At 47.8% G+C, this 24928-nt stretch overlaps 1 protein-coding gene across 1 annotated transcript in view; it reads right to left on the bottom strand.

Moving 5' to 3' along the window:
• Positions 1–2379: 2379 nt before the first annotated feature.
• The window catches only part of NPNT (nephronectin), a 44156-nt gene continuing 21607 nt past the window's right edge, over positions 2380–24928 (bottom strand). Inside the window, exons 5-12 of the mRNA XM_078603052.1 lie at positions 20281–20400; positions 15900–16034; positions 13893–14015; positions 12273–12935; positions 10742–10810; positions 9599–9694; positions 8246–8511; positions 2380–5304 (exon numbers count right to left, since the gene is read on the bottom strand). Of these exons, the coding sequence (XP_078459178.1) occupies positions 5200–5304; positions 8246–8511; positions 9599–9694; positions 10742–10810; positions 12273–12935; positions 13893–14015; positions 15900–16034; positions 20281–20400 (1577 nt within the window). The 3' untranslated portion in view covers positions 2380–5199. The remainder of the gene's footprint in view (positions 5305–8245; positions 8512–9598; positions 9695–10741; positions 10811–12272; positions 12936–13892; positions 14016–15899; positions 16035–20280; positions 20401–24928) is intronic.

The raw sequence follows: 24928 nt of genomic DNA, 5'->3' as shown, positions 1-24928 counted from the left end.
TGTGACTTGGACTCGAGTCAGACTCGAGTCATGAATTTGATGACTTGCGACTCGACTTGGACTTGCATAACAATGACTTTGTCCCACCTATGAGATGTGGACTCGAGTCATGTGACTTGGACTCGAGTCAGACTCGAGTCATGAATTTGATGACTTGCGACTCGACTTGGACTTGCATAACAATGACTTTGTCCCACCTCTGCCCATTAGTATCATCAGACAGTGCGATTAACTGTATCTGGTTGAGCCACGGTGCGTCTCTACGCACCGACCTCGTGTTGCTGCCTCTCCGTGGAGCCAGACATTTCAGAGGGCTCCCTAAAAAGGTGGCTCGGGTCACATGGCCATACCTGAGCTGCTGTGCTGGGTAATCCCGGGCCACGGCAAAGATCAGCACGGAGTACAAACACGAATCCTTGAACCAGGTCAGAATGTGCTGCAAGCTACTCGCAGTAATTCACTTTTACCGATCGGCTGTTTAGCGCATTCCGAGCGGTGCTTTTCTCTCGCCGGACAGATTTAGTTTCACGTCTTCAGGCGGTGATGGATAAAACGAGTGAACTATTTTCCCAAATTCTGCAACGTTAAAAGGCTGCCCCAGCTTGTTATGACTCATGGTGGCATAAAGAGAATACATCTCGAAGCTTTAATTTAATAAACCTTTACTTCTTGCATCTCCATATCTTGAAATATATTTACGTATGTATACCAGGGCAAAAATCGAAATATACCTTCGTGAAAATGCGTTTAAGCATGTGAAGCACGAATGATGCTGGTGAACAATTATTTCCCGTCATGTCACGTGGAGATTGCCTGGTGACTGAAAACCAATGACCCCGCACAGCGAGCGACACGGAGTGCGGGTTGACCTGGCATCACGATCTTTTACCACGCCAATTCACACTGCTGGCCAGTCCACAGGACAACCTCTTGCAATTTAAGGGTGTCGCAGGGTAAACACTTGCAATCCAAAACACGCCTCACGATTTCTCGATCGTGTTCCAAAAATACAAGTTGGTGATAAATCTTGTAAAATGGAATGACATTTTAATCTGCCTTAAATTTATCATCCATGCCATCTCTGTCAGGTTTCATTACACAGAGTAGATCACCGAAACGACAACATGGAATCGAGATGTTTTCTTAATTCATGCTGCAGAACATTGTGAAGTGTTGCCAATTTTATTATTTCGACCAACGTAATAATCAGCGACTTAGTGCTGTAGGTGACTAGTTGGCCAATGTGTATGATGTTAACTCCGAGCACGGCACCTCTGCAATGTGTTAGTGTGAAATGCATGGCTTGAGATGTTTGTATTTTCAATCTTTTTAATACATTGCTGATTTTTTTAATCATTGTTTCCATTGCGTGTTGTTTATTTGTCTGCACTAAGATGAAGTTGTACTTTACTGTGCAGCCCAAGTTTCCCTCCCAAGACAGAGACTCGTCTCAGTGGACTCCCACGGGGTCATAAACAACGGTCATGCATTTGCTGCGCAGTCCATACGGATGGATGTACACACAGACATACGCAGCGGATCCCACACTTTGGCGAGAATACACAATTTTGCTTCAGGGCAGAGCATTTCCAATTGAGTCATCCAATGAGTTCAAATGCACAATTGTGCCACGTGGAGGTGACCGAATCACTCGAAATGCATCCATCATCATCACATTTCAGAAGCTCAGCAACATTTTGCTGTGGATCGTGCTCGGATTGGGTGACCACCGAGCATGGGCCGGGCAGCGTGGGCCCCTGAACGGCGATGTTACCAGCAGAGGGCCCTGCTGAAGGTTCCCGCTGTTCAAGACTTTAACGCAACCATCACATTAAACTCCATGCTTGCACCAACCCATTCTGACCATCATGGTGAAGAATTGTCATTACAACCCCTACCACTTGTATGAGGTGGGGGGGGGGCCTCGTTAAATATTAACATAATTGGTTCGATACATTGTAATGTCACTTCATTTAATGGACCTACCCATTCCCTCATATACCAATTATAACAAATTAACATAACTTATAAAAGGCTTATCATGCATTCTTATTTGGATTTAATTTGGATCAGCATTCATTAGATAACACATATCATCGTGTGATGTAATTATGATATCTGTGTACAAACACTCTTGAGTCGGTATAGAGTTAAAAATCTCTGCGAAAACATCTTAATGCTGGGCTGTCAAAGGAAATTCTGAAAGTTTCAGCTTGAAATTATTCTTAAATAGTAAATATAAAAACAATTACACGTGACATATTTTCAAGAGCAGCAGATGGGATGAGAATCATTTGAGACGTGTCACCTTGGGTGAACTACAATTCCCGTTGTTTCGCGAGCAAAGGAATCATCCAAAGAGATATACGAGAGCAAACGTGATCTGTACAAGTTTATAAACCAGCGAGGAGACGTAAAATGCAATGAGCTGTAAGACAGCATCGAAGCCAAAGAGCAATTGTTGAAATAATTAGTAAATTCAGGAAAGGGTATTCTAAATTGATCATTCATTGGTATGAACACAAATGTTATAGGCAGAATAAAATAGTTTACTGATAAGCAGTTGATATAGAAATAGAAAAACACAGTTAGAAGCTAAGGAGTACACAAATATTTTAAAATTATAAACACAAGTCTTACAGCTAATTGGATGTGTGTGCTACCCTCAAATTGTCTTTAAAATAATGTTAGTTTACATGAAAAGGGCACCATGGGCTTGTGGGTCACTTTGCCGATTGAAACACACCATAAACATTGTGAATGACCACAGAAAGTGTCAGCAAGTTACTGGGAAACATGCTGTAAGAACAATGACGCACAACCTCTTTAGAATGTCAGTGTTTGTGAGAATTAAACGAACTTAAAAGTAAAACTACCACATTAAATTCGATTTTAACTTCTGACAAATAATCTTAATTCAAATCAAGTGCCCGTCACAGGATAAAACAAAAATACCCAAAGCGCGACTGTGGTGGCACGAGACGAGAAGAGAATCGAAGCGCTGTTTTATTTCGCATGACATGTTTAAGTCGGTCTAATTCTAACCCACTGCAGCGTCACAATTCACAGCCCATTGGCAATCCATTGCTGGATGAAGACCTTCCCCCCACACTGTGTTGTCCGTGGAGGTTGTTTGACCATACTTCACCGCAATGGTCAGTGCACACTGGTGAATGGGGGAGCCAATACAGATGCAATTTATCAACGTCCACCGATGTTTGCCCAAGTCAGGAATAAAACTCAAATTCGGTGGGTTAATAACGGCCGTGCGTTAACCAATGCACCAACAATTCTAAAGTGTGGCTCTTGTGTTAAAAAATAAAAATTGTTGAAGAAAAATAGAACAAACAGTTAGAAATGTTCTCTCAACATTTTAGGAATATTTAATCTACTTTGTAACCGCAGATGAAATATCTAAGAAGTTCAAGCAGACTTTGAAGGTAGGATAAAAAAACGTGGTATGTTATGCTCGGCAGTTATTTATAGTATGTATGCATGAATCTCACAAAGTATTCCGGAAATAGCACCCTTTAAAGTTGTTGTTGTCATGATTTATGTAGAACCCAGGTTTAAACAGTCATAATGTAAAGTAAATATACAATATCCACACGTAAATGTGTCTGAATCGAAACGTTACTAACACACTAATGCAATAATACAATATATGCAACGATATAACTTGTTTAAAAAACACACACAAATATGTAGGACACAATAAGAGCTACAAAAATTTAACTTTGAACGACTTTGTTCATTAACAAATTGAAGTACTGTGGCGATAGAAAACATGACTCACCGGGTCAATATTATCACAATCGTTGATGCCAATTGTCACAAACGACACGTTCGCTTTGAGCAACTTGGTATGTGTGTCTAATCGATGAAAACAGCTGAAAAGCACATTTGATTAACAATGATTTGGTTTACAGAGCCCACCACTTTGGGAGTTCTCGTGACCTATGCTCACTGCAAGCAGATTTGAAGTTCACATCAAGCTTGCTCATAGGGACAGCAGTGACCAGATCTGTCCAGATACGAGCAACTACATGTTTACACTCGGAAATGGAGCAACAAGCATTGCCAGCGACGACTTGAACTAAAACTGTCCCGGTGTATCGTGAGGTTGAGTGTATCGCAAGTAGCAGTACCACAGCACTGACAGTTGCTTCAATAAGCACAGTGGGAACTCCTGATGCTCACCACAGCTCATTTAAAGATTTTAATTGTCAAATGATAACCTTACAGCCAGCGGTCTCTGTAATAAAATAAAATAAAAGCATAGTGCATATTTAAATGCTTCAGTGGACTAGCCTTTCCATGAAACTGTGATCTTTTCAATGCAACGTTTGTCTTTCCAAATTTTAATGGTGAGCTATCACTTGGAAGAAGATGGAATAATTTATAATTAAAAAAACATCTGCGCCGATTCACCATTTGCAAGCCTCCTCTTAAACATGTTACGAAATAAAATAAAAATCGAGGATAACTACTGAATTGGATAATCCAGAGAGATGGCAAAGTTTATTGAAAAATGCCCCTTTTAACAAGACATGGGACTGCCCCCGCAAATCTCACCACAAATCTATGCACCCCACAGTTCCTTTAATTGGGGCAACAATTGTGATCCCCTGATCGTGGAGTGCACCGTTCTTCTGAAGGGGCATTTCTGTCGTACTGCTCCAATTCCATCCGCATCCATCCACCGTCGAGATTAATGTAATAATGGCAAGATAACTGAGTTAATGGTTTCAACTAAATAAAATCCTACTACATGTACAACATGAAATTATCTTCAAGGTGTGCCCGTACATAGATCTGTACCGGAGCACTGGTAAATTGTTGTGTCTCCCATAACAACAATAATAATAATATTAAGGGCTAAGGCATGAATAAAGACACTCACTGTTACGTATATGTATTTAAATAGCGGTTGGCCGAAAGTGCAATGAGAATTATGGACTGGGAGGGTAAAGTGGCAGAATGAAAGCTACCAAAGGAACTGCTTTTGAAATGCATTTCTGGTTTGTCTTTATGCCAGTGTAGAATCACACCCGGTGTATATACACGCTGCAAGTCCGACGCACGCAGATGTGGGTGTGTGCGTGTGCGTGCATGTTTGTGCGTGCGCCTATGCGCACGTGTGTGTGTATAGGTGTGTGCGTGCGTGCGCGTGCACGCACGCCGGATCGCCGCCCTCCACTAATCTTCCATGAGCTCTTCGGGGCAGGGTCCGGACTTGAGCATCACGTCGCCCAGGCTGATCTCTCCATTCCTCCCCTTCCCTCTCTCGGCTTCGAAGACAATCTGCACACACGAGCCGGGCACACGGGCAGAGACGCAGGTTGGTCGGTGGCCGCGCGCAGCACCCTTGTCAATCCACTTGCGGCACGAAGACCTCCCCAGGCCACGCGGGTCACAGCTGTGACTTGACCATACTTCCACTTTATGGTCAGGTGAAGCTGGAGAGCCTAGACTGTGGGAGCACATTAGAGTACAACAAATTATTTTGTCACAAAGATACACATCCAGTCATGCATGTGGAAATTGATAATTACACTGTAGCTAATTCTGGCATTTGCAACGGTTAAGTTAAAAGGAAGTCGCGTTCTCAAATAACACACACACACATTGACCTGCCACCTGTGCTCCATTGAATTTCAGTGTGTAATCGCACCCACATGGGAATCAACAGCACACCTGAAATTCCGTACATTCTGCTGGCAATCAAACTAGTCCGTGAAGCACAATGTAGGGGGTGCACTGCACAATGGCCCAAGCAGAGATAAATACAGCCCCAATCCTCGTTTCAAATTCTCTGCCAAAACCAAGGTTCAAGTTAAGCCCTATCCCGCTGTGGCACACACATCCCGCTCAGTGTTTCTCAGATGTCGCAGCTCGTTGTGTACCGCCATGCCACCTTCTCTCTGTCTCCCCCCCCGGACTGAGAAAGTAATCCCCATCTCCATATCCTTTACATTAGAATTGTGACCTTGTCAGTATTTCATGGAGCTTTCAACCCGGTCTCGTTCCAGTGAGACTGCGGTGTAATTGGATAGCTTAATAACGCGGTGAACGGGAATTGATGAACCCAAGGAAGACGCGTTACGTAAAATACAAAACCAAAGTCGGAGTTAAAACTAATGTATTTAAAAATAATAGTAATTTAGAACCATTAACACAATTGAAACAGCGAAAATGAGATTGCACAACGCAAGTGAAGAAAGCAACTAAATAGACCTGGCAGTGCCAAGCAGCCGGCGCGTTAAACGACCCCAGAGTTTAAACAAGACACAAATGCGAGCGTTAAAACCACCCAGCAGCAGCTTTCCGTGAACACGACATTAACAATGCAAGCAGTGTTATGTTTAATGACACAACGGCATTGATCGCGTACAACCATTATTTCTGCGGCAGAAATGAGACGCAGGGGCTTTATTGCTCACGCAAGTAACGTGAGCACGGCGTTTTATTGCGTCTTGGTGGCTCATTCCCCGACCGTGCGCTCGCGTTACCGGCAAAAACACTGCACCTCCACGGGCCGTTGCTGCTTCTTCAATTACAGTACTGCCGCACGATCGTCTCCGAGCAGAGCGCGCTTTTTGTTCACGCGAAAAAAATTATTTGGTGACGATGCTGCCGTGTTGAAAAAGACCTTGACACGTTCGTCAATGACACTGCGAGCCATCGGATGAAAAATACTTAATCGGTGACATTTGAGGCAATGGACCGTCTGTATAATAATAATAACAACTATAATATGTTCATGCTTTCATTGGAGCAGTGTGACGGCTTTATGGAAGAAGAGTATATTTGCCCGCGATTATTTCATCCTTATTTTTGACATAACCGGCTAAATAAAAATCATGGGAGACGGGTGCCAAGCAGCCTTTATCCCGAACGTAACTTCAGCGGACAGCTGTCACTCGTGATCTTCTTAAACGGCAACACGAAGCCGCATTAAAAAAAAAAGCTCAGAGCAATTTATGCTCCATAAATTCTGACTGCGGTGGCGAGCCAGGCCCCGACTGCCGAAACATTCCCCCTACTGAGCTTTCAGGACAGAAATACGCGGCGTATAAATAACGGCACCAGCAGGGCCCGCTGTGTCTCCCCAAACACAATACCGTGAAGCGCGTGTTCATTAGAAACGCGGCTATTGTTAGCGAATATCCCAAGTGTTTGGTCAATTTATAGCTATAATTCTGAGATTCTGCGTTAATTAATGTATGGTCTTTAAGCATCCTGGGTATTTCTAAGTACAGAATTGTGCTTGATGCACGCTGTCCAGTACTGTACGCACACGATCTCACCAGATCTCAGATCTCAAAGTAGGATTTGATCTTGGACAGAACTTGGATGGGCGACCACCATGCATAGGAGTTGTTTCAGGCGTTGTGGCTATACTTTACCATCAACTTAGGGCAGTGAACAAAACATGTGTGTTGTACTGTACTTCTATGTTCCCGTATCTATGTCCCCACTCCCCCGGCCTTCACCAACCCGCACTAACCAGCGTGGTGAAGTATGCTTATAACACTTATAAATAGCAGTCTTGTCAAAAGCTTGCTTTTCTTTTCCTTCACTCGTGGTGCCTGGCCCCACCGGCTCCTCCTAGCGATGACCCCGCCACAGGGCTGGTTTGCTGTCATCACATTGATCTGTATAGAGGGACGCACGGGTGAAGTGACCCCCAGTGTGAGCCCAGTCCTCCTTCTACAAACCAACCCCGGGGAAGAGACTCATCGCGCTCTCTTGAAGCGACGCGTGTCCCGAGCAGCGCCACTACCCGCCATTCCACCATCGTGCTCAACCCTTTCCCCTTACGAGACGTCTACAATTTGAGGGATGGAGTGTCCTGTTTCAGCGGTTCAGAGTTAATTTTATTTAGAGAGGCGTGGAACCGTTGTTTTTAAAGACGTCGCACTCACCGCAGAGAACCGTAGCGACACGACCGCACTCTACGATAGCTGGCGCCAAACTGAGCCACACGCCCCCCCGCATAGCCTTGTGGGAGCCTTGATACAGATAAAGTTATTTTATTTGAGTTCTTCTTCCGATTCCGTTCCGATGACGTCCACGCACGTTCCGATGACGTCCACGTACGACATCGGAATGCAATCGGAAGAAAAGCTGATGAAGTACACGGAACGGGAAAAGATTTAATGATCGGCGTACGGTGGCCACGTGGCGAGCCCCCCGCCACCGCCCCCGTGCATGCAGGCGAACCCCCGGGGGGAAGACTCACGCTCTCCAGCGCCGTGGGCAGCAACGTGAGCCCCGAGTGGCGCCACTGGCCCGTGGCGGCGCCCCACCACTCCCACACGGGCGGCCCCACGCGGCCGCCCCTCTGCAGCATCACCCGCAGCTTCCCCGGGTGCTCGCCCGCCACGCGGTAGCGGAACGACACGCAGAAGTCGCCCTGCGGCACGGGGCTGGACAGTGAGAGGCTCAGTCGGCCGATCTCGCGGCGGCGGCTCGAGGTGGCCGGCACCGTCATGTAGCGCTCGCGGCCTGCGGAAGGCACGCGCACATACACACAAAACGTGCGTGTTGATCGCTTTCATTGTCGTCGCGAAGACACTCATTGCTGACAATTGTCATCTTCATAATCATCACCGCTCATAGCATCGGAATCATCATGATGATATTGTCGTGACTGATGACATTATAATCATCATCGTTTTCATCATCATCAAGACATTGTCATTACCGATATGATGATCATCTTCATCACTGAGATCAACCAACATCAGCACTAGTATTACTATCATGACAATGATACTGTCGTACTGACGACATCATTATCCCTTTCATTATGAAGAAGACAACGCCATCATCGTCAAGACGTTGTCATTACAGATATAATGATCACCTTCAATCTGGGAGACCATCATCAGCAGCACTGGTATCATAATCATCATCATGACACCGTCACTCCAGACATCAACGCTTGATCACTGACACCCACACTCTCACCATGATCGCCATCACTAATGTTGACATCCGTGTCACAATTGACGTGAGCGTCTTGACTAACATCGCCATCTTCATCGAACTTTCTAGAATCATTATTTGATCTTGGCTGACCTCATTATCATCCTATAACTTACATCATCATCTCATGAATGGCAATAAAAATCAACACAACCAGCAATAAAACTGACGTGACTAAAATCTTCGTCATTTATCCCATCGCGATCTTTGTAACCATAATTTTTCACCATCGTCGTTCAAAACAAATGCAGACGACTAATTTGTGTAGAGCTAAGAGATTACGAGTTATGTTCATCGCGAGACTTTGTGTGCTGGTTTTCAGCAATGCATGTGTATGTATGTTGAACTCCTTTCACACCATACGTAGCCTACAATGCCAATCAGAGCTGCGGAGAAGTCGGCATTCGTATTTTATTTTGCGTGAGAATTGAATCCAAACCTAGCATTGGGATTCCAACTGTGAGTAAGGAGTGGGAATTGCTTTCCTCCAAACAGGAATAGCTCTTAAGCTGCTGCTACTGCTGCAGCTGCTGCTGATGTTGTTGTTGTTGTTGCTGATGTTGTTGTTGTTGTTAATGAGCCAATAGACACGTGGGTTCCCTACCATCGGGCGATTCCAGGAATTTCCAGTCAAAGTCGTCTTCAGCGTCTTGCATCCACTCGCAGGTTCCTTGCCCAAAGGCGCAGTTCCTGTAGAAATCTGGCAGCACCAGCACAAGGAGAGGCAGCACATCGACATCAATAGCAGCAACAGCAGCAGCAATAGCACAAACCAGCATTGATGCACAACCATTGAACTCTGATGCTGCGCCTGGTTACCATCAACGCTTCACTTCCCTGCTTACGCAACTGCTGGCAGAAGGACTTCCACTAATGTGAGCTCTAGAGGGGGTATTTGGCCTACTCCTCCATACTGGCCAGAAGTCTGGGAAGAGGTGGGAGTTCCACATTTTGGTCTCCATCACACGTCACCTTCCGCTCGACTGACGGACTGACTGCTGTGCCGAGTTATACGGCTGGGTGGACAGAGGCCTGGCGGTTGGGTGGTTGGGGATTTAAATAACTTGATAATCCTCCAGCCTGTCGACCTATCAGCCTTCTGGACCAATGTTTGTCAACAGGAATTTGTTTAAGTAGGAAACACTGGTTTCGTTCTCGTCACCAGAGTGTGGCCTGTTAAACAACTGCGGCAAGAAAACTCCACAAACACTGTGGCGCCCGTTCGGTACGAGACAGCAACATTTGTTGAATGTCATTTTTCCACAAGGTTAGTCGACGGAGTGGCAGCCAAGGCATGGAAAACGCATCTGAGAGGACATCCACCATCCACGCAATGAAATCAGCTCGTGTGGATTGTTACACCGCGGGGTCACGAGATGGTGGTGACTTGGGGAGGCCTTCATCCTCCAGTGCGTTGACCAAGGCTGATGACAATCGGTGTACTCACGCAAGTACAGTGTACAAAGATGCACAGGTTATGAACCAGACCAGCTGGAAACAGAAGCTCCCCACGTGTGGAAAATGTGGGAGAACCTTTCAGTAAGGTGCTGCGATGCAAGACTGTTCGCGTGCACGGGGCATCAGCATCCAAGGCATTTGGTATCAGGATAATCTGGGCAGGTGGTGCCTCTCACTAAACGCAAAGATAACATGCCATTGGGGTGAGATATGCCGAGGCTTTTGCTCCTGAGCTGCGTGTCAGACCGTAACCATGAGGCAAGGCTCGCGAGAGATTTGCGTGACTTACTCTCCCTGTCCGCGCTGCTGCCCCAGTCGATTGAGATGGCGCCCTGAAAGGTTTCCTTCCCAGATTGCACTGCAGCACAGACACATTCACACACCACCGTCACACACACAGATATTTCTGAACGCTGTCCAACTAAGATTAGCTCTGTCGGTACATCTGTCTGGAACGGGTGGTGGATGGCCATGATAACTCTCGTAAAGATGATTCAATGTCAATTTATGTTTATAATAAAGTTAACGTTCAGGACTTTCTCAGCTGAAATCGGGCGACATTTATCAAAGGGATGCATCAAAGCAAAAATTACGACAGTGTATTTGCCAGTACACAAACACATTTCGCCTTGACACCTGCTCCTCGGCTTTCATACGAATGAAGCAATGTTTCCGAAGACCAAAGTGCGTTGGGGAAAGTGCCACGTGAATGAGTATGTGCAATTGTTTTTCTCTCCCAACTTGTTAATTTATTGAATTCGTGAATGGTGACCCAAACTGTGAACGTGGAACAGTGGAGCGCACGCTCAATATTGGAAGAGCACACAAAGTTCACATCCTAACAGAGGTCGACTCAGCCCTTCAGTCCTCCGAGGAAAATTTAATTGATTTCAACTCTACGGGAATCCTGAATGTTCATCTTGTGCCGAGGGGCTGTGGCCAGCAGCTGGGCACCACCGCATTGCCACTGGAGTGGGAAGCCACCTGCAATTAAATTTGTATGATATTTATATTGATTTGTATGATATTTATATTGATTTGTATGATATTATTATTGATTTGCATGATATTAATATAGATTTGTTTGATATTAAAATATATTTTTACGATATTAATGTTGATTTGTGTGATAGAAATATTGATTTGTATGATATTAATGTTGATTTGTATGATATTAATGTTAAGTTGTATGATATGAATATTGATTTGTATTATATTAATGTTGATTTGTATGATATGAATATTGATTTGTATGATATTAATGTTGATTTGTTTTTGATAAACAGTAGTGGCCCCCTATGAGCCGGGGCATCTCGGAGCGCTTGACGCCTCATCTCAACCACGTGGAAAAGCCACGTCCCGTGGCAGCTGTCCATGCAGGCACACGGTGGTGGCTCAGCACTTGGCGTGCCAATGGGCGTTGGTCTGCCAGTAGGGGGCAATGATTGTGATGTTAAGTTTCACAAACTTAACGTGAACTTTATTTTAAAGGCATCTCTTTGTGTAAAAAAATCCCCAGGAAGAAAAAATGCACAAAAGTTCAAGGTTATTCTATTGATGACTCCAGTATCAAGAGCAAGTCGCTCTCAGCAACATCCTTTAAATTTCAGCCTTCAAAATATTTTGACTGCTGCATGTAAATATTTACGTCACCTGGAACACAGCCGTTTGACTCGAGGCCATTGTATCCCGGAGCCTCCACCAGCCGTGGTCAGATTCCTCGGAGCAAAATCATTGCCAAATGCCCTCTCTGTGATGAAAACCAGAGCAGGTGAGAGCGTGCAGATGACGTGCAGTGCTTTGAAAACCGCAGGCTTTACCAAAGATGTCTCCGCGAGGCTTCTGAGGTTCGGGGTCGATGCTGTTGCTCGCGTGGACGTCGTCTCCGCCCTCCGGCCTGGGGGTCAGCCCCACAGCTCCCGCTCCGGCCGCAACGCCGGGCCCTGCCGTCCCAGCGATTCCTCCCGTCCCACCAGCTTCTCCCGTCCCACCGGCTCCTGCACTCCCCCCACCACCTCCGGGACTCCCCCTACCTCCTGCACTCCCCCCACCACCTCCGGGACTCCCACCACCACCTCCCGCCCCACCGCCACCTGCACTCCCCCCACCTCCCACGCTCCCACCGGCGGTCCCCGCTCCTTCTGTGACCGTCGCTCCTCCTCCCAGGGCCGTGGTCCCTCCGACCGCGTTGCTCTCCTCCTTGAGGCCCTTGCGGCCGGCGGGCCCCTCCGGCTTTCGGGGCGCGCCGATGAACGCTCCGCTCTCGTCGTAGTCGAAGGGCTGGAGGCCGGGCCGCCGCTCGGTGCGGGCCGGGGTGCGCGCGGGTGCCGCCGGGGCCGGCGGCGTGGGGATCTCGTTCCTGAGCTCCTTGCGGTGCGGCCGCACGACGCTGTGCCGCCCGGTCACCAGGTTGCGCAGGTAGTGGCGGCTGCCGCCCCCGCCCAGGAAGACGGGCGAGGCGACGTTGGGGATTTCTGGCACCGCTGAAGAGCAAGGGGTGGGGGGGACAGTGGGAGCGCAATGTCACCCGAAGCTCTGCCACGACCCAGGAACTCGAGGGGCTCCACCAGGAGTCACCAGCTGCTGTGTTCCCCGCGCGTTGCGTGGAATGGCGAGAGGCAAGGGTGCAGCCCTGCAGTTGCCTCCTCACGCCACTGCTGGCAGATGGACCTCGACGAGTAGAAAGCTCTGGGGAGCCCCTTTGGGGCTATTTTGGCCTACTCTTCCAGGGTGGCCAGATATCTCGGAAGAGGTGGGAAATACCCACGCTTCTAACATGTGGTTGTAAGCACCGTTCGTCATCGTATCCATGCGTGACCTGAAACGACTGATAATTGGCGCATCGTTAAGACGCTCGCTCACGCGACATTATCATTCGTTTGGCTGTGTCGGGGTGGTGGAGCGTCTCGCAACATAAATTTGTCCGGATCATTATGTACGTACGTTTGCCTGATACAAAAATCGAATGTGTATCAAAGTAAGCGGTGCATTTTCTTGGGGGGAAGAGGTTTGGGGGGGGGTTGTGGCTATCCACTGAATCTTATTTGATATTTATAGAGCTCAAGGCGCTTTCTAAATATAAAATTGTTTAAAAGCAGTAACAAATATGAGAGTGATTTAGATGGCAGGGGCAGTGCAAGGGCCGAGGAATGAGCGACCGTAACAGAGGGCACGTGGGGGTCACGACAGGGCAGCGGAGGCACGGCGAGAGCGGAGGGGCGAGGGGAGGGAAGAGGAAGGCAATGGGCGATGGAGAAGAAGTGGTGGCGGTGGTGAGGCTTTAAGAGAGGACTGGAAGGTGGTTAAGGAGGGGGGACTGCTTCATAATTAACGCTGCGGAGGAGGAGCTTCCTCTTCTTTCGTAGATGCAGGTAAACAACCAGAATTTCACATCCAACGTGGTCAAGCGAGATAACGTGGCGGCGGCAGGCGGAGCTCACGTGTGCAGTCGGAGCCGCTGCCACGGAAGCCCGGCTTGCACTTGCAGCGGTAGGAGCCGGGCGTGTTGTAGCACACGGCGTTGGCGTGGCACCTGTGCTTGCCCAGCTTGCACTCGTCCGTGTCTGTGCACAAAGCCACTCACTCCGCGTCGGCACACGGGCTATCGAGACGGATCGCCCGCCCGCCCTTCATAGCAGCCACCTCTGTTGCCGTGGGTTACGGCTTAGGGTCACAACAATTGTAAGGAGTCGCTTTGGCTGCTAAGACGGAGGCAGCGTTGTGTACGTGGGGCCCATGTTCAGACTTTAAATTTTTGTTTTGCTGGCATTCAAAATTAGTTTTTCGAATCGTGAAGAACGTATGGGTTGAAGTAAAAGAAAAAAAGCATTCAAGCCGTTCATTGCCCATCAAGGAACTCCTGGCCATATTTCTCAGTATTTCATGCTGCTTGTCAGCCCAATGGAACATTTGGGAATGTTTAATACAGTAGCAGTACCCATGAACCCGATTAAAGAGCTGAACACTCCAAAAGCATGTGGCTTACAGTTGCACCCACACCTAGCTACAGAACAAGAGCAATGCACACCTGTGCACACACTTACGCACGCGTTTGTGATTAGCTGTGGAATCCAGCACGTCGTGGAGAGGTGCGTTGAGTTAGAAGATTCGTAGATTTAACCTCCCATTCCATCTCACACTGCTGCTGCTGCATTTATGCATAGGACAATCCTTTAGTTTTACTATTTATTTATATACAGTAGCTCTATTCCAGAAGCGACCTGGCCACAAATGATAACTCAATTAAGTGGCTTATCACGTGGTAATTTATAGCAGACAAACGCGTGATGTTGATTCTAATTGTGGAGGGACCCGGAGAAAAATCCACACAACCACGGGGAGAGAGACACGCAAACTTCAATTATACAGGTGTCAGGGTCGAACCCACGGCCTCCTGTATACCAGGCGAGACAGTTAACATCTTCGCCACCGTGACGCCCCATCGCCACCACGGTGCCCCTTCAAACATCCGTCGTGGCGACAGAAACTCCCGCTGCTACGCTAACGTGCAAAGCGAGAAGGGTGCGGGATGAGGCTTCGTGTCGAGACACCGTGTCGCTCAGGACAGGCCCAGTGCAGGGATCTGCTGAGAATTATTTTTGAAATCCCAAAGCCAGGTGTGTGTCTGGTTTCCAAAAGCACTGCATGTGCGGTCAATCTTCAGTTACCCCATTGGCAACACCTGGTGTGAATGGAATATTTAGAAATGTGCAGTCTGGGTCACTTCACGGGAAGCTAAAATAGAGTCCAGTGCAGCCACCGTCAACGTTGAGACATGGTTGCCTGCCACAGCCCGGCGTTCCATTGTAACCGGGGACTGCAATGCACATCAACCAATTCATGGAGGAAATGAGGTTTGTAGTTAAAGTATATAACAGTGTGAAGGCATTTATTCTAAATCCCTTTCCTGTAGAGATGAGGGTCAAGGTGCAGCCCTGCCATTGCTTGCACATGCCACTGCTGGTGGAAGCGCCCTCCACTCGAATAAAGACAGCCACCGCATCGCTCGTGCTTTCAGATGCGCTTTTGCGGCCGTCTGGAACGCTCTTCCTTCCAATATTAAGATGCCACTGGGAAGCTATGCACTTTTAATCTACATTGAACACTCATTTCTTTAGAAGTGCTTTTTGTGTTTAGTTTGTTGTCCTTCCCCCCACCTCGGATGAGCACGGTTGGCTACGTACGGCGCGAGAGAAGTTCAACTTACATACAGACAAGGAGATCTAGAGCCGCTCTGAGAGGGTATATTGACCTCCTCTTCCACGCTGGCCAGACATCTTGGAAGAGGTGGGAGTAGCCATGCTTGACTCCATCACATGTGACCCACCGATCGACGGCGGCACACCCATGACTGCATAGCCGCTCGGTGGACAGGGGCAGGGGGAGTAGAGAAACCCGCCCATTGTTTTAACTGCCGCGCCGGGAGATGGACGCCTGCTGCCTCTCACCTTTGCACTGGTACTTGCCACTGTGGTAGTTGAGGTCGTAGCCGTCGATGCACTTGCAGAGGTAGCTGCCGAAGGTGTTGACGCACTTCTTGTGACGCGGGCACACGGCCTTGCCCGCCTTGCACTCGTCCACGTCTACGGCGAGACAAACGTGGCTCTCCTCAACGTCTGCCACCCCGACAAGCAGCGGTGGCGCCGGCTCAATGGGGGGCGCGCAAAGCAGGAATCATTCTTGGCTGCCTGACCAATTGGATTATAAACTGCTTCACGAAATGACGGAAGAGATGCAGACAGGAGTTAGAGATGTAGTGAGATGAGAGAAGAAAGATGGAGAGAAGACATGTAATGAAATGAAAAAGATGCAGATATTAAATATAAAATATGGTGGGAGAGAGAGAGATACAGGCAACGTAGAGGTTGGAGAGATTAATATTCTATTATGTTAATTTGGTTTTTATATTTATTAGAATCTCAACTCGAGCTGATATTTGGTGCATCCCCATTCATGAATTTGGGGGCACTTGGGTTGCTTCGGGCCGTAAAAAGCCTTGGCTTGGCTTGGTTTGCTGATGGCAAGCACCACCACTGGTGACAAGTGGACGCGCTGTCCTGGAGTATGCCATCATTCGGAAAGGAAGTTACTCTGACTTTTGAATAACGTCTCTACAGGCTGAGACAATGCTGACTGCAGTGGCCGGTTTGAGAGGTTTTGGTGTCCAGGTCAAATGAACGGCTGGCGCTAAGTGACACTCTCCAAAACAAACACAGTGCTTTCCACGTGAACAGGAGATGTACATTAACACATGGGAAAAGGTTGAGTTGAAAGATTGGCTGCGAATGTCAGAGAAAATACAAAGAGTTATACAGGTTCAGGCACAGGTGCGTACTCATGTCAGAGAGACAGATCGTCAGACAAATAGACAAAACGTATTGTCATCTCTGCGATGAAGATTATATACACAACGCCTACATCCCGCGTCGGAACAGAAGCAGTTCTTGCTGCATAACTCTCCGACGTTTTTTGCGGGTTGTGCCGTGTGTGGTGTGGAAACGAATCCAGTCCCAGGATAAGCTCCCAGAACGTGGAGCGAAACGTTGGACATCGTGCCAAACAACACGCGGCACAACCCAAAAACATATCACAACCACAACACCTACACAGTACCTTGTGCTGTTACTCGGGGGGGAGAGGGGAGTTAAATGTCCAAGATTTTTGGAAAATGTTTCCGCTGTGGCAAGCTGTTAACTACCTCGCCTGGTATGCAGGAAGTCGTGGGTTCGATGCCGACCCTGACGCCTGCTGTATATTTATAGTTTGCATGTCCTCCCCTTGATTGAATGGATTTTTCTCCAGATCCTCCGTTTTTTTCCCTCCACATTTAGAATCAACATCACGCGTTTAGAGTATTTGGCTGCTATACATTCCCACGTGACGGGAAGCCACTTCGTTGAGCTATCATTTGTGATAGCAGCCAGGTCGCTCCTGAAAAAGAGCTGCATGGCTCAGTGGGCCTTTCCTGGAAGAATTAAAAAATATTTATTGTTTATTTTATTTGTATTTTTACATCCAAACCTAATGAGGCCAAGGGTATTCCCACATAATTTCTTTGCCTCCTTGCCTGGGTCTACGTCGTAAGTGCAATTAAGCAGCAAATCCTTGAGAGTGGCACAGGATTAGAGCCAGCATAAGCCCAGGCACATGCACAACTTCTTTCACTGAGTGCATCCAGCTGAGTTTCACTTCTCAAACCCTTAAGCTGAGCCCAAATGCAAGCAGTGCAATGGACTTCACCAGCAGGTGATCCTTATTAGTGGGTGAAGAAATGAACATTCCAATTCCTGAGAGAATTCACGCAGTAATGTACTCGGAATACTAAGAGTTGTTCGTTGTTGCAACTCATGGATTTCATCAACAATTAAACTTAAGTTAGCAGAGCATCACCTTACCAAGGAAATAGATCAGTCCAGAAAATAAAAACCACAGATGTCCTCTTTAGTGAATTCGTAATGCCGATGTTGAACAACACTCTATTCACTCGGTGTTACCTGGTTATTTTAAAAAGATTAACCATTTTATTCCTCGAATGTGGATGAGGCCAATGCAAATGAACAACTCAAATGACCTCATGTATGATTTTCTACAGTTACCGTCGATTGCACTGAGACTATCAACATGCTATGCTTGCTAATTTAATATCAAGTGGCAGATTCAACTCAAAATCAAATAAGGAGCGAGAATGGACAACCATCCCATGAACCACCCAGCCACTCCTACAAATGCTAAAACCCAACTTCGATTTTTCATGAACTCTGCCTTATGATAGAAATATATAAAAGGGGAAAAAACCGGGTCATGTTGTGGGGCAATGTTGCTCAATAACAGTTTCACCAACTGCTGGGTTTTTGTGGCTTCCTATCCCCGTGACAACTGACCAAGTTCCAATAGATTATCCTTCGGTAAACATCAAAGACCATTGGATGCAGGTGTCCTTCAGGGGACACTCGTGACGTGGTTTAAGTACTCAGGTGGCTCAGGCCAGCTGACCAATGCTGTCGTGTTTTCAAGTGCAGCCATGTGTGGGACTGCAAAGTGAGAAGGGTGAGAAAGAGTAAACCACAAAGATGACAGCACGGGCTATATTTGAGATGTCGCTATATTTGAGATGTCGCTATATTTACGGTGGCTGTTATGGAATATGGGCTAATGTGACCACTTGCTTGCGCACGTGCATGTGAATGTAGAATGTATGTGAGTGCACATGTGGTTATGCCACTAGATTGAGTTGACCTAGGTGAGACCCAGGACCCATCCATATATGACATGCCACTGATGTCAGCTGTGGGAATCACATCGAGGCCGCAGAGTTTGTATGCTCAGCCTTAAACGAGTAGCCGGCGTGATATGCGTAAACGTCGGTACTCGGAAGGCAACGTTGGCTGGGTACGGTGCTGGCCACACCATCCCCTCCGTGTGTCATTCCGGCCTTAATAGGTGCTCACTAACAGCACCCCAACAGTCTGTTAAAGCTACTCGGGGAATTAATTTGTTGTGCAGACAATAACACCTTTGAGAAGCTGTTACAGTCTGACCACAGCCACTGACTTTCAAGTTCTCAAAGTGGCTAATCCAAAAAATATTAAAACTTTAAAGTAGATTTACTTCCTGGTGAAAGGTGCTAATATAGCATCTGCATATATATAGAACTATACAGCCTTAAAGACCCTTATGTTATAACATGCGCAAGCACACCTAACTGATAACTTGTCATTAATTTCCCAGAAAAGCTTCGCTCATTGCCAACACTAATTTTCTCTTTTTTAATGTCCATGTAAATAAACTTGCATGCCAGTATAAACCCATGCTCAGAGGCAGCTCAACATCGTCCTTGCTGGCTAATCTGACGCATAGACGCAAACTCTGCACGTACGTACGAGTCTTATTTTCACTGCTGGCCAATTTATTGCAACTTGGTCAGTGGCTGTAGCCAAGAAGCCAAAACATCCTGGCTGGGTGGTAACGCTGCCAATTGAACAGCATTGCCCCCAACATTATCAAATTGCACATTTCTCTGTTATAAGGCTGTGAATGTTTTATGTATGTGGTGAGGATGTTTAACATTAGTAGGATTGGCTGGGTGGCTCTCAGGGCTAACGTCTATTTTGCGTACAGATTAGATTTCGGGTTCAGATCCAGGTCAAGAGCTGATACTAAATCAAGTTCCCAAGCAGGGATAATGTGTCGATGGCCTCAGCACCATCATCAATAACTCAAATGGATATTCATCAGACACACGGGTTAAAACTCACTTTTGGCCTGGTCCAAATCTGATGATTAACAAGTTCCCTCTGGTGTTGTTCAGAGAGGACATTGCCAAGTGACTCCTTCACAGGCCACGTGCTGATTCCTCTTTATCTGGAGTCATTCACTGGGCTGACGTGACACTACGAAATTTCAAAATAATACTACTTAACCTCCTATAATGTAGTTGAGGTATAAATGTTGATCAAATCCATATGACATATTTATAGATAAAAAAATATATCGACGATATCCTGTCCGAGTACAATATTGCATAATTTATCTTTGAAATTGAAACGTTTTAATTCACTAAATCCCTTTACCCAGTAATAAGGATCACCAGCTGGTGAGGTCCAGACACGGAACCTTTCTTGCACTTGGGGCTCGGATTAGAGTTCACCAATCGCGCCTCGCCACCGAGCAGCGAGCAGGCGGCGTTCCAGCTCTCCACGATCCACCAACCCCGCTGCGCGTCGCCGGACCGCAGGCGACGAGGGGTCGACCTCACGCGGCCGTGGGACGTCTGTCCGCGATGCGACGGAGTGGAAGTCGGGCGGGGGGAGGAGGAGGGGGGGCTCTCACCTATGCAGGTGCGTCCGTCAGGTCCCAGCTGCAGGCCGGTGGAGGGACACAGGCAGCGCACCTCCCCGCCCGTCTCCTCGCAGCCGTGCTGGCAGCCCGCCATGCCGCACGTGCGCATGTCTGCGCAGGAGGGGGCGGCACGTGGGGGGGCACACGGCCTGAGCGAGCACTCGCGCCACGACACCCACGCCAGCCCGCGGCATGTGCTGTGGCGTGCTGTGTGTGCGTGCTGTGTGTACGTGCTGTGTGTGCGTGCTCTGCGTGCGTGCGTGTGGCGCCTTGCAGCGGAGCAGCGGTGGTGGTGGTGCGGTGATCGCGCTGTGACGTGGACCCGCTGAGCCGAGTTCAATTCCCACTCGTGGACAACACCGGCGACGATTATCTGAGCCGGTCCTGGGCCTCCCCAAGGTTGACTCGGCCAAAAATGTGTCCTGTACCCGGTAGGATATGTGCATGTCGTCAATAGGGAGACAAAGGCGGCCGGGTGTGGTGCTGGCCACCCACCCCCTCGTGTGCCGTGCCGGCCTTCATTAGGTGCTCACTAACAGCACCCCAGCAGTCTGTTAAGGCGACACGGGAGATCTGTGTCTTTGCGTGCCTGCCGAGCACGGGCATAGGGGTTAGCGCAATGCGCTCTAAACCTGGAAGCCCGAGATCGATTCCCGATCGCGGCTAATATCAGCAGCGATTTATGTGAAGTGGTCCTAAGCCATGTAAATCATCAGCTCCGAGGAGAGAGAGGCAGCCGGGCCTGGTCCTGATCACACCACCTCCTGTGCCGCCCTTCACAGGGGCTCACTGCGAAACTCGTCCCGCCATAAACAGCTATATGGGGAACTTTGCCTGTGTAAGTGCTCACTTGCACAGCACTAACAGCATAATGTCCTTAACGTTAAATGAGCGACCACTGTGTGAGCGTGAGTGGATTACAAGTGAAGTCATCAGAGATGAGTCTGTCCCGTGCCAGCGAGACTTTGGCTGTGCGTGTGGTCTCAAAGTAAACTTGACCTGGCACAACGCATGGCATGGCTATCACCTAATGCGGCAAGGTGTTCAACATACATACATGTGTCGGGGTTAGTGTGAATAGTGCACGAACCACAACCACACAGCATCTCGAGTGACAGCAGACATTGACACATTAATGCAGCTAGGATAATAATACCCACAACACAGTCCCATCATAATGATCATAGTACTGTAGTCATCGTTTCTAATTTTACAACGGTGTCACAATCATTATTACATGTATCATTGGTATCATTATAATAATTTGTCAACTTCTAATGAATGTATGTTGAACTTTTTTGGCACCGTATGTAGCCCTACCGTGCTAATCGTAGGTGCGGGGGAAGGACAACAAACTAAGCACAACAAAGTAGTTCTACAAAGGCAGATGCACCTTCGATTAGCACGGTTGGCTATGTACGGTGCAAAGAAGTTCAACATACATACTCAGGAAATTGGTTTTCAATTTAGTAATAACTATCATTATGGTTACCTTTGCAATAAGCAGCACCCTGTTATTCCACAGACTTTTAAAAAGTGCTTGGAGGTTTTGAAAGTTCACGGTGTCTATTTAGAGCAGTGGTGAGTGCAGCTGCATGTTCCTGGCACCGCACAAACCCTCGCCAATGGACAGAGAACAAACATCCAAACATTTGCACGCTCTGTCAAACCAACGAGATCCAATTGGGACGTTTTGGCAAAAACAAAGCGGTGGTTATTTTTCATCTGATTCAAAACACTGCTTGTGCACCATAATTATACAAACGCGAGTGCGTTTTGGCAGCCGTGTTGTTAATGTAGAAACCACTCAAAGTGGGAATATTCATTCGGCTGCGTGCGTGAAATACATCTGTGGAGCCACACATTGGCCAACTCTCGCAGAGAGCACGTTGGACCATTATTAGCACGTGACGAGCAGAAGAGCAGAAGGTCAAACATTACTTCCATAAGTTTGCAAAATAAACACCACTTGTAAAACAGGAGCGGCGTGGTCGGCCCTGTACAGCGCGAGGCTTAACAAAACTCAGCAGAGGGCAACTCAATCTCGCGGAGCTGTCAACAGCAGACGATCAGCGCAGAGGGCACCCGAGTCCCAGGCATTAGGCGGGACAGCAGCTGCCAGTCACGTCTCGTGAACTCCGCTGACCACGACCGCCGGGAACATCGTGGGCACGGCCACACGCCGGGAGTTGGCGGTGTCCGTCTGGAAAGCGGTCCGCGTGCTTATCGCTGAGACTCACGGAAAGGGTTCCAAACGGTTTGCCCACTCGCCTCGCTTCAGAATTCTCCCACACTATGGTTATAAGAACAAAAACTCAACACATTTATCAATAGCACTGCCTTAAAATCCAATTATATATTTGATCGGTGACATTTCGGCAAACTGGCCTTCTTCGTAGCCACGTCGTGAGGTTAAGTCTGCACAACATGTGACTGGCGTGGAACTGCACTAATTGCTCACGTGCTGCTGTGTCTTTAAAGCCTCTGCCGTCACCATTTACGTCACCTTGTTGAGGGGGAGAAACAACGCAGGTCGAAAATTCCCATGTTTTCTTTCCAAAACTCTGTGGGTGTCTCTAAGCCAAAAACAAATACATATATGTCGGGGGTGTCCAGACATCCGTGGGCACGCACAGCGGCAGTGAGAAGAGGCCCCGGGGAGCGTGGCGGGCGCTCTGGGGGTCATCGCTCCACCTCTGGGCCGAGCCTCCCCCTGCCAAATGTTTGTTTACCCTGAGGCTGAGATTGCCATGGGTATTGCACGGCACTCTCTCTCCCGTCAAACGGGACCCTACGAGGCATCACGTCCTGCCTCAGTTCGGCTTCCCAGGCCCATCGCCCCGATGACACTCAGCTGGTTCTGGTGCCTGCGGGCACGGCCACTGGAACTGGTTTAACATTTCGTTGTTTTTTGTTTTCTGTGAAATGTTGTTATTTTTTCCCCTCGCCGTGCGCACAGGATAGCTCTTGAGTAGCCACTGAACCGCTCATCAAATTGTTTGTGTTGTTGTTGTTATTGTTGTTGTTGAAATGGAAACTTGGACGGGAACAGGTTGTGTTGGTGAAATTGGGATTGTTTTGAGAAAGAAGTAAAAAAATGTGCATTAAAAATGTTTTAGAAAGTGAGAACGAATATTAATACAGTATGAAGAGCATGGCTTGAAGAATATAATTATAAAATATTAAGCGTGGAATTTATCTCACTTGTACAACTTTCACCGTGATGACTGAACTGATAGGATGCCACTGTGGCGAGATGTTAACTCCCTTATTGCCTGGCGTGAAGGAGGTAGTGGGTTCGATTACGACTCTGACGCCTGGAAATTTGGAGTTTGTATGTCTCTCTCTCTCTAAGTGGTTGTGTGGATTTTTCTCTGTGTCCTCCGGCTTTTCCTTCCACATTTAGAATCAACATCTCGCGTTTGTAGTATTTGGCCGCTATAAATTTCCACGTGATGATGATGAGCCACTTCGTTGAGCTATCACTTGTGGTCAGGTCGCTTCTATGTAGCTCAGTGGGCCTTACCTGGGACAATAAAAACATATATATCTATTGTAATTCGTTTAGTGGAAATTAACAAGATAATAAACCACATACTATACAATTAACCATTCACCTGCTTAGCGCTTAGCTCCCACGTTCCACCAGACAGAAACCCGCGGTGCTGGCGGCAGGCACGGAGTGGCTGATGTCACCACCCCTCAGTCAGGGCGCCCTCTGAGGGTGTGAGGAGCCACGACCATCGTCCACAAGTGTGCGTCGCCTCTCCAGGGTGACCGCAGCATTCCATGCGGGGTGGCTCCCCCGTGAAGCCACTCAAACCTCCCCCCTCTAAGCCCTGTCCTTGCATCCTACTCGTCGCCATCATTAACATTGTTTTCACTTTTCATTGGCAGTAAAGGTCAACCCTAACCAGGGCCAACCGGCCATACCGCGTCAGCTCTCAACCAGCCCCATTGGATCAGATGTGGGAGCAGTGGTGGGTCCAAGGGAGGGGGGCGATGGGGGTGATTGGTTGACCTTCTGAACACCCACCCCTGAGACCTGGAAAAATAATGTCTTAATGATATTTACCTGAGAAAGTACATTGAATATTTGTATTATTGTTATCATTCATGTAGGGCCCTATTTAAAAATCCTGACATCCCCTGGGCTTGGGAGCGTTTCTCGATCCCTCTGTGAGTTCTGTCCTCAGTGCTCTCACCAATGCAGGATTTTCACACCACGGCGGCGTCACACCTAAAAGCTGCCCTTCGAGTTGGAGATCCCCACACTTTACCCCACTGCAAGTGGTTCACCAAACAGGCCACTGCAGTGAGCTACATTTACCAGCGCGTTGATGGAGGGTGATGTCAGACTGAGATAGATCGACAAACTTCTGGGGGGGTGGTGGGAGCCAGCTCCAAAATGGAATTCTCTTTAAACAGGGCCCTACTTTTATAATTACAAAAAGTGATTTATTGTCTTTGGAAATATCAATACAATTACAATATTTGGGGTCTCAAGGAGATAAATAACTCGATCACCACCCCCTGCCCACTCCCCAGCAGAAGCGCGTCTGAAAGCGCATCGCGATGCGGTGACCACCGCCTTTGTTCGATGGCGAGACAACAGCCGCTGCTGCTTCCGCTGCGAGGA

Source organism: Lampetra planeri, chromosome 19 (genome assembly GCF_965212315.1).
Source record: "Lampetra planeri chromosome 19, kcLamPlan1.2.h2, whole genome shotgun sequence".
Classification (NCBI taxonomy): domain Eukaryota; kingdom Metazoa; phylum Chordata; class Hyperoartia; order Petromyzontiformes; family Petromyzontidae; genus Lampetra; species Lampetra planeri.
This window is presented reverse-complemented; position numbering and strand designations above follow the sequence as displayed.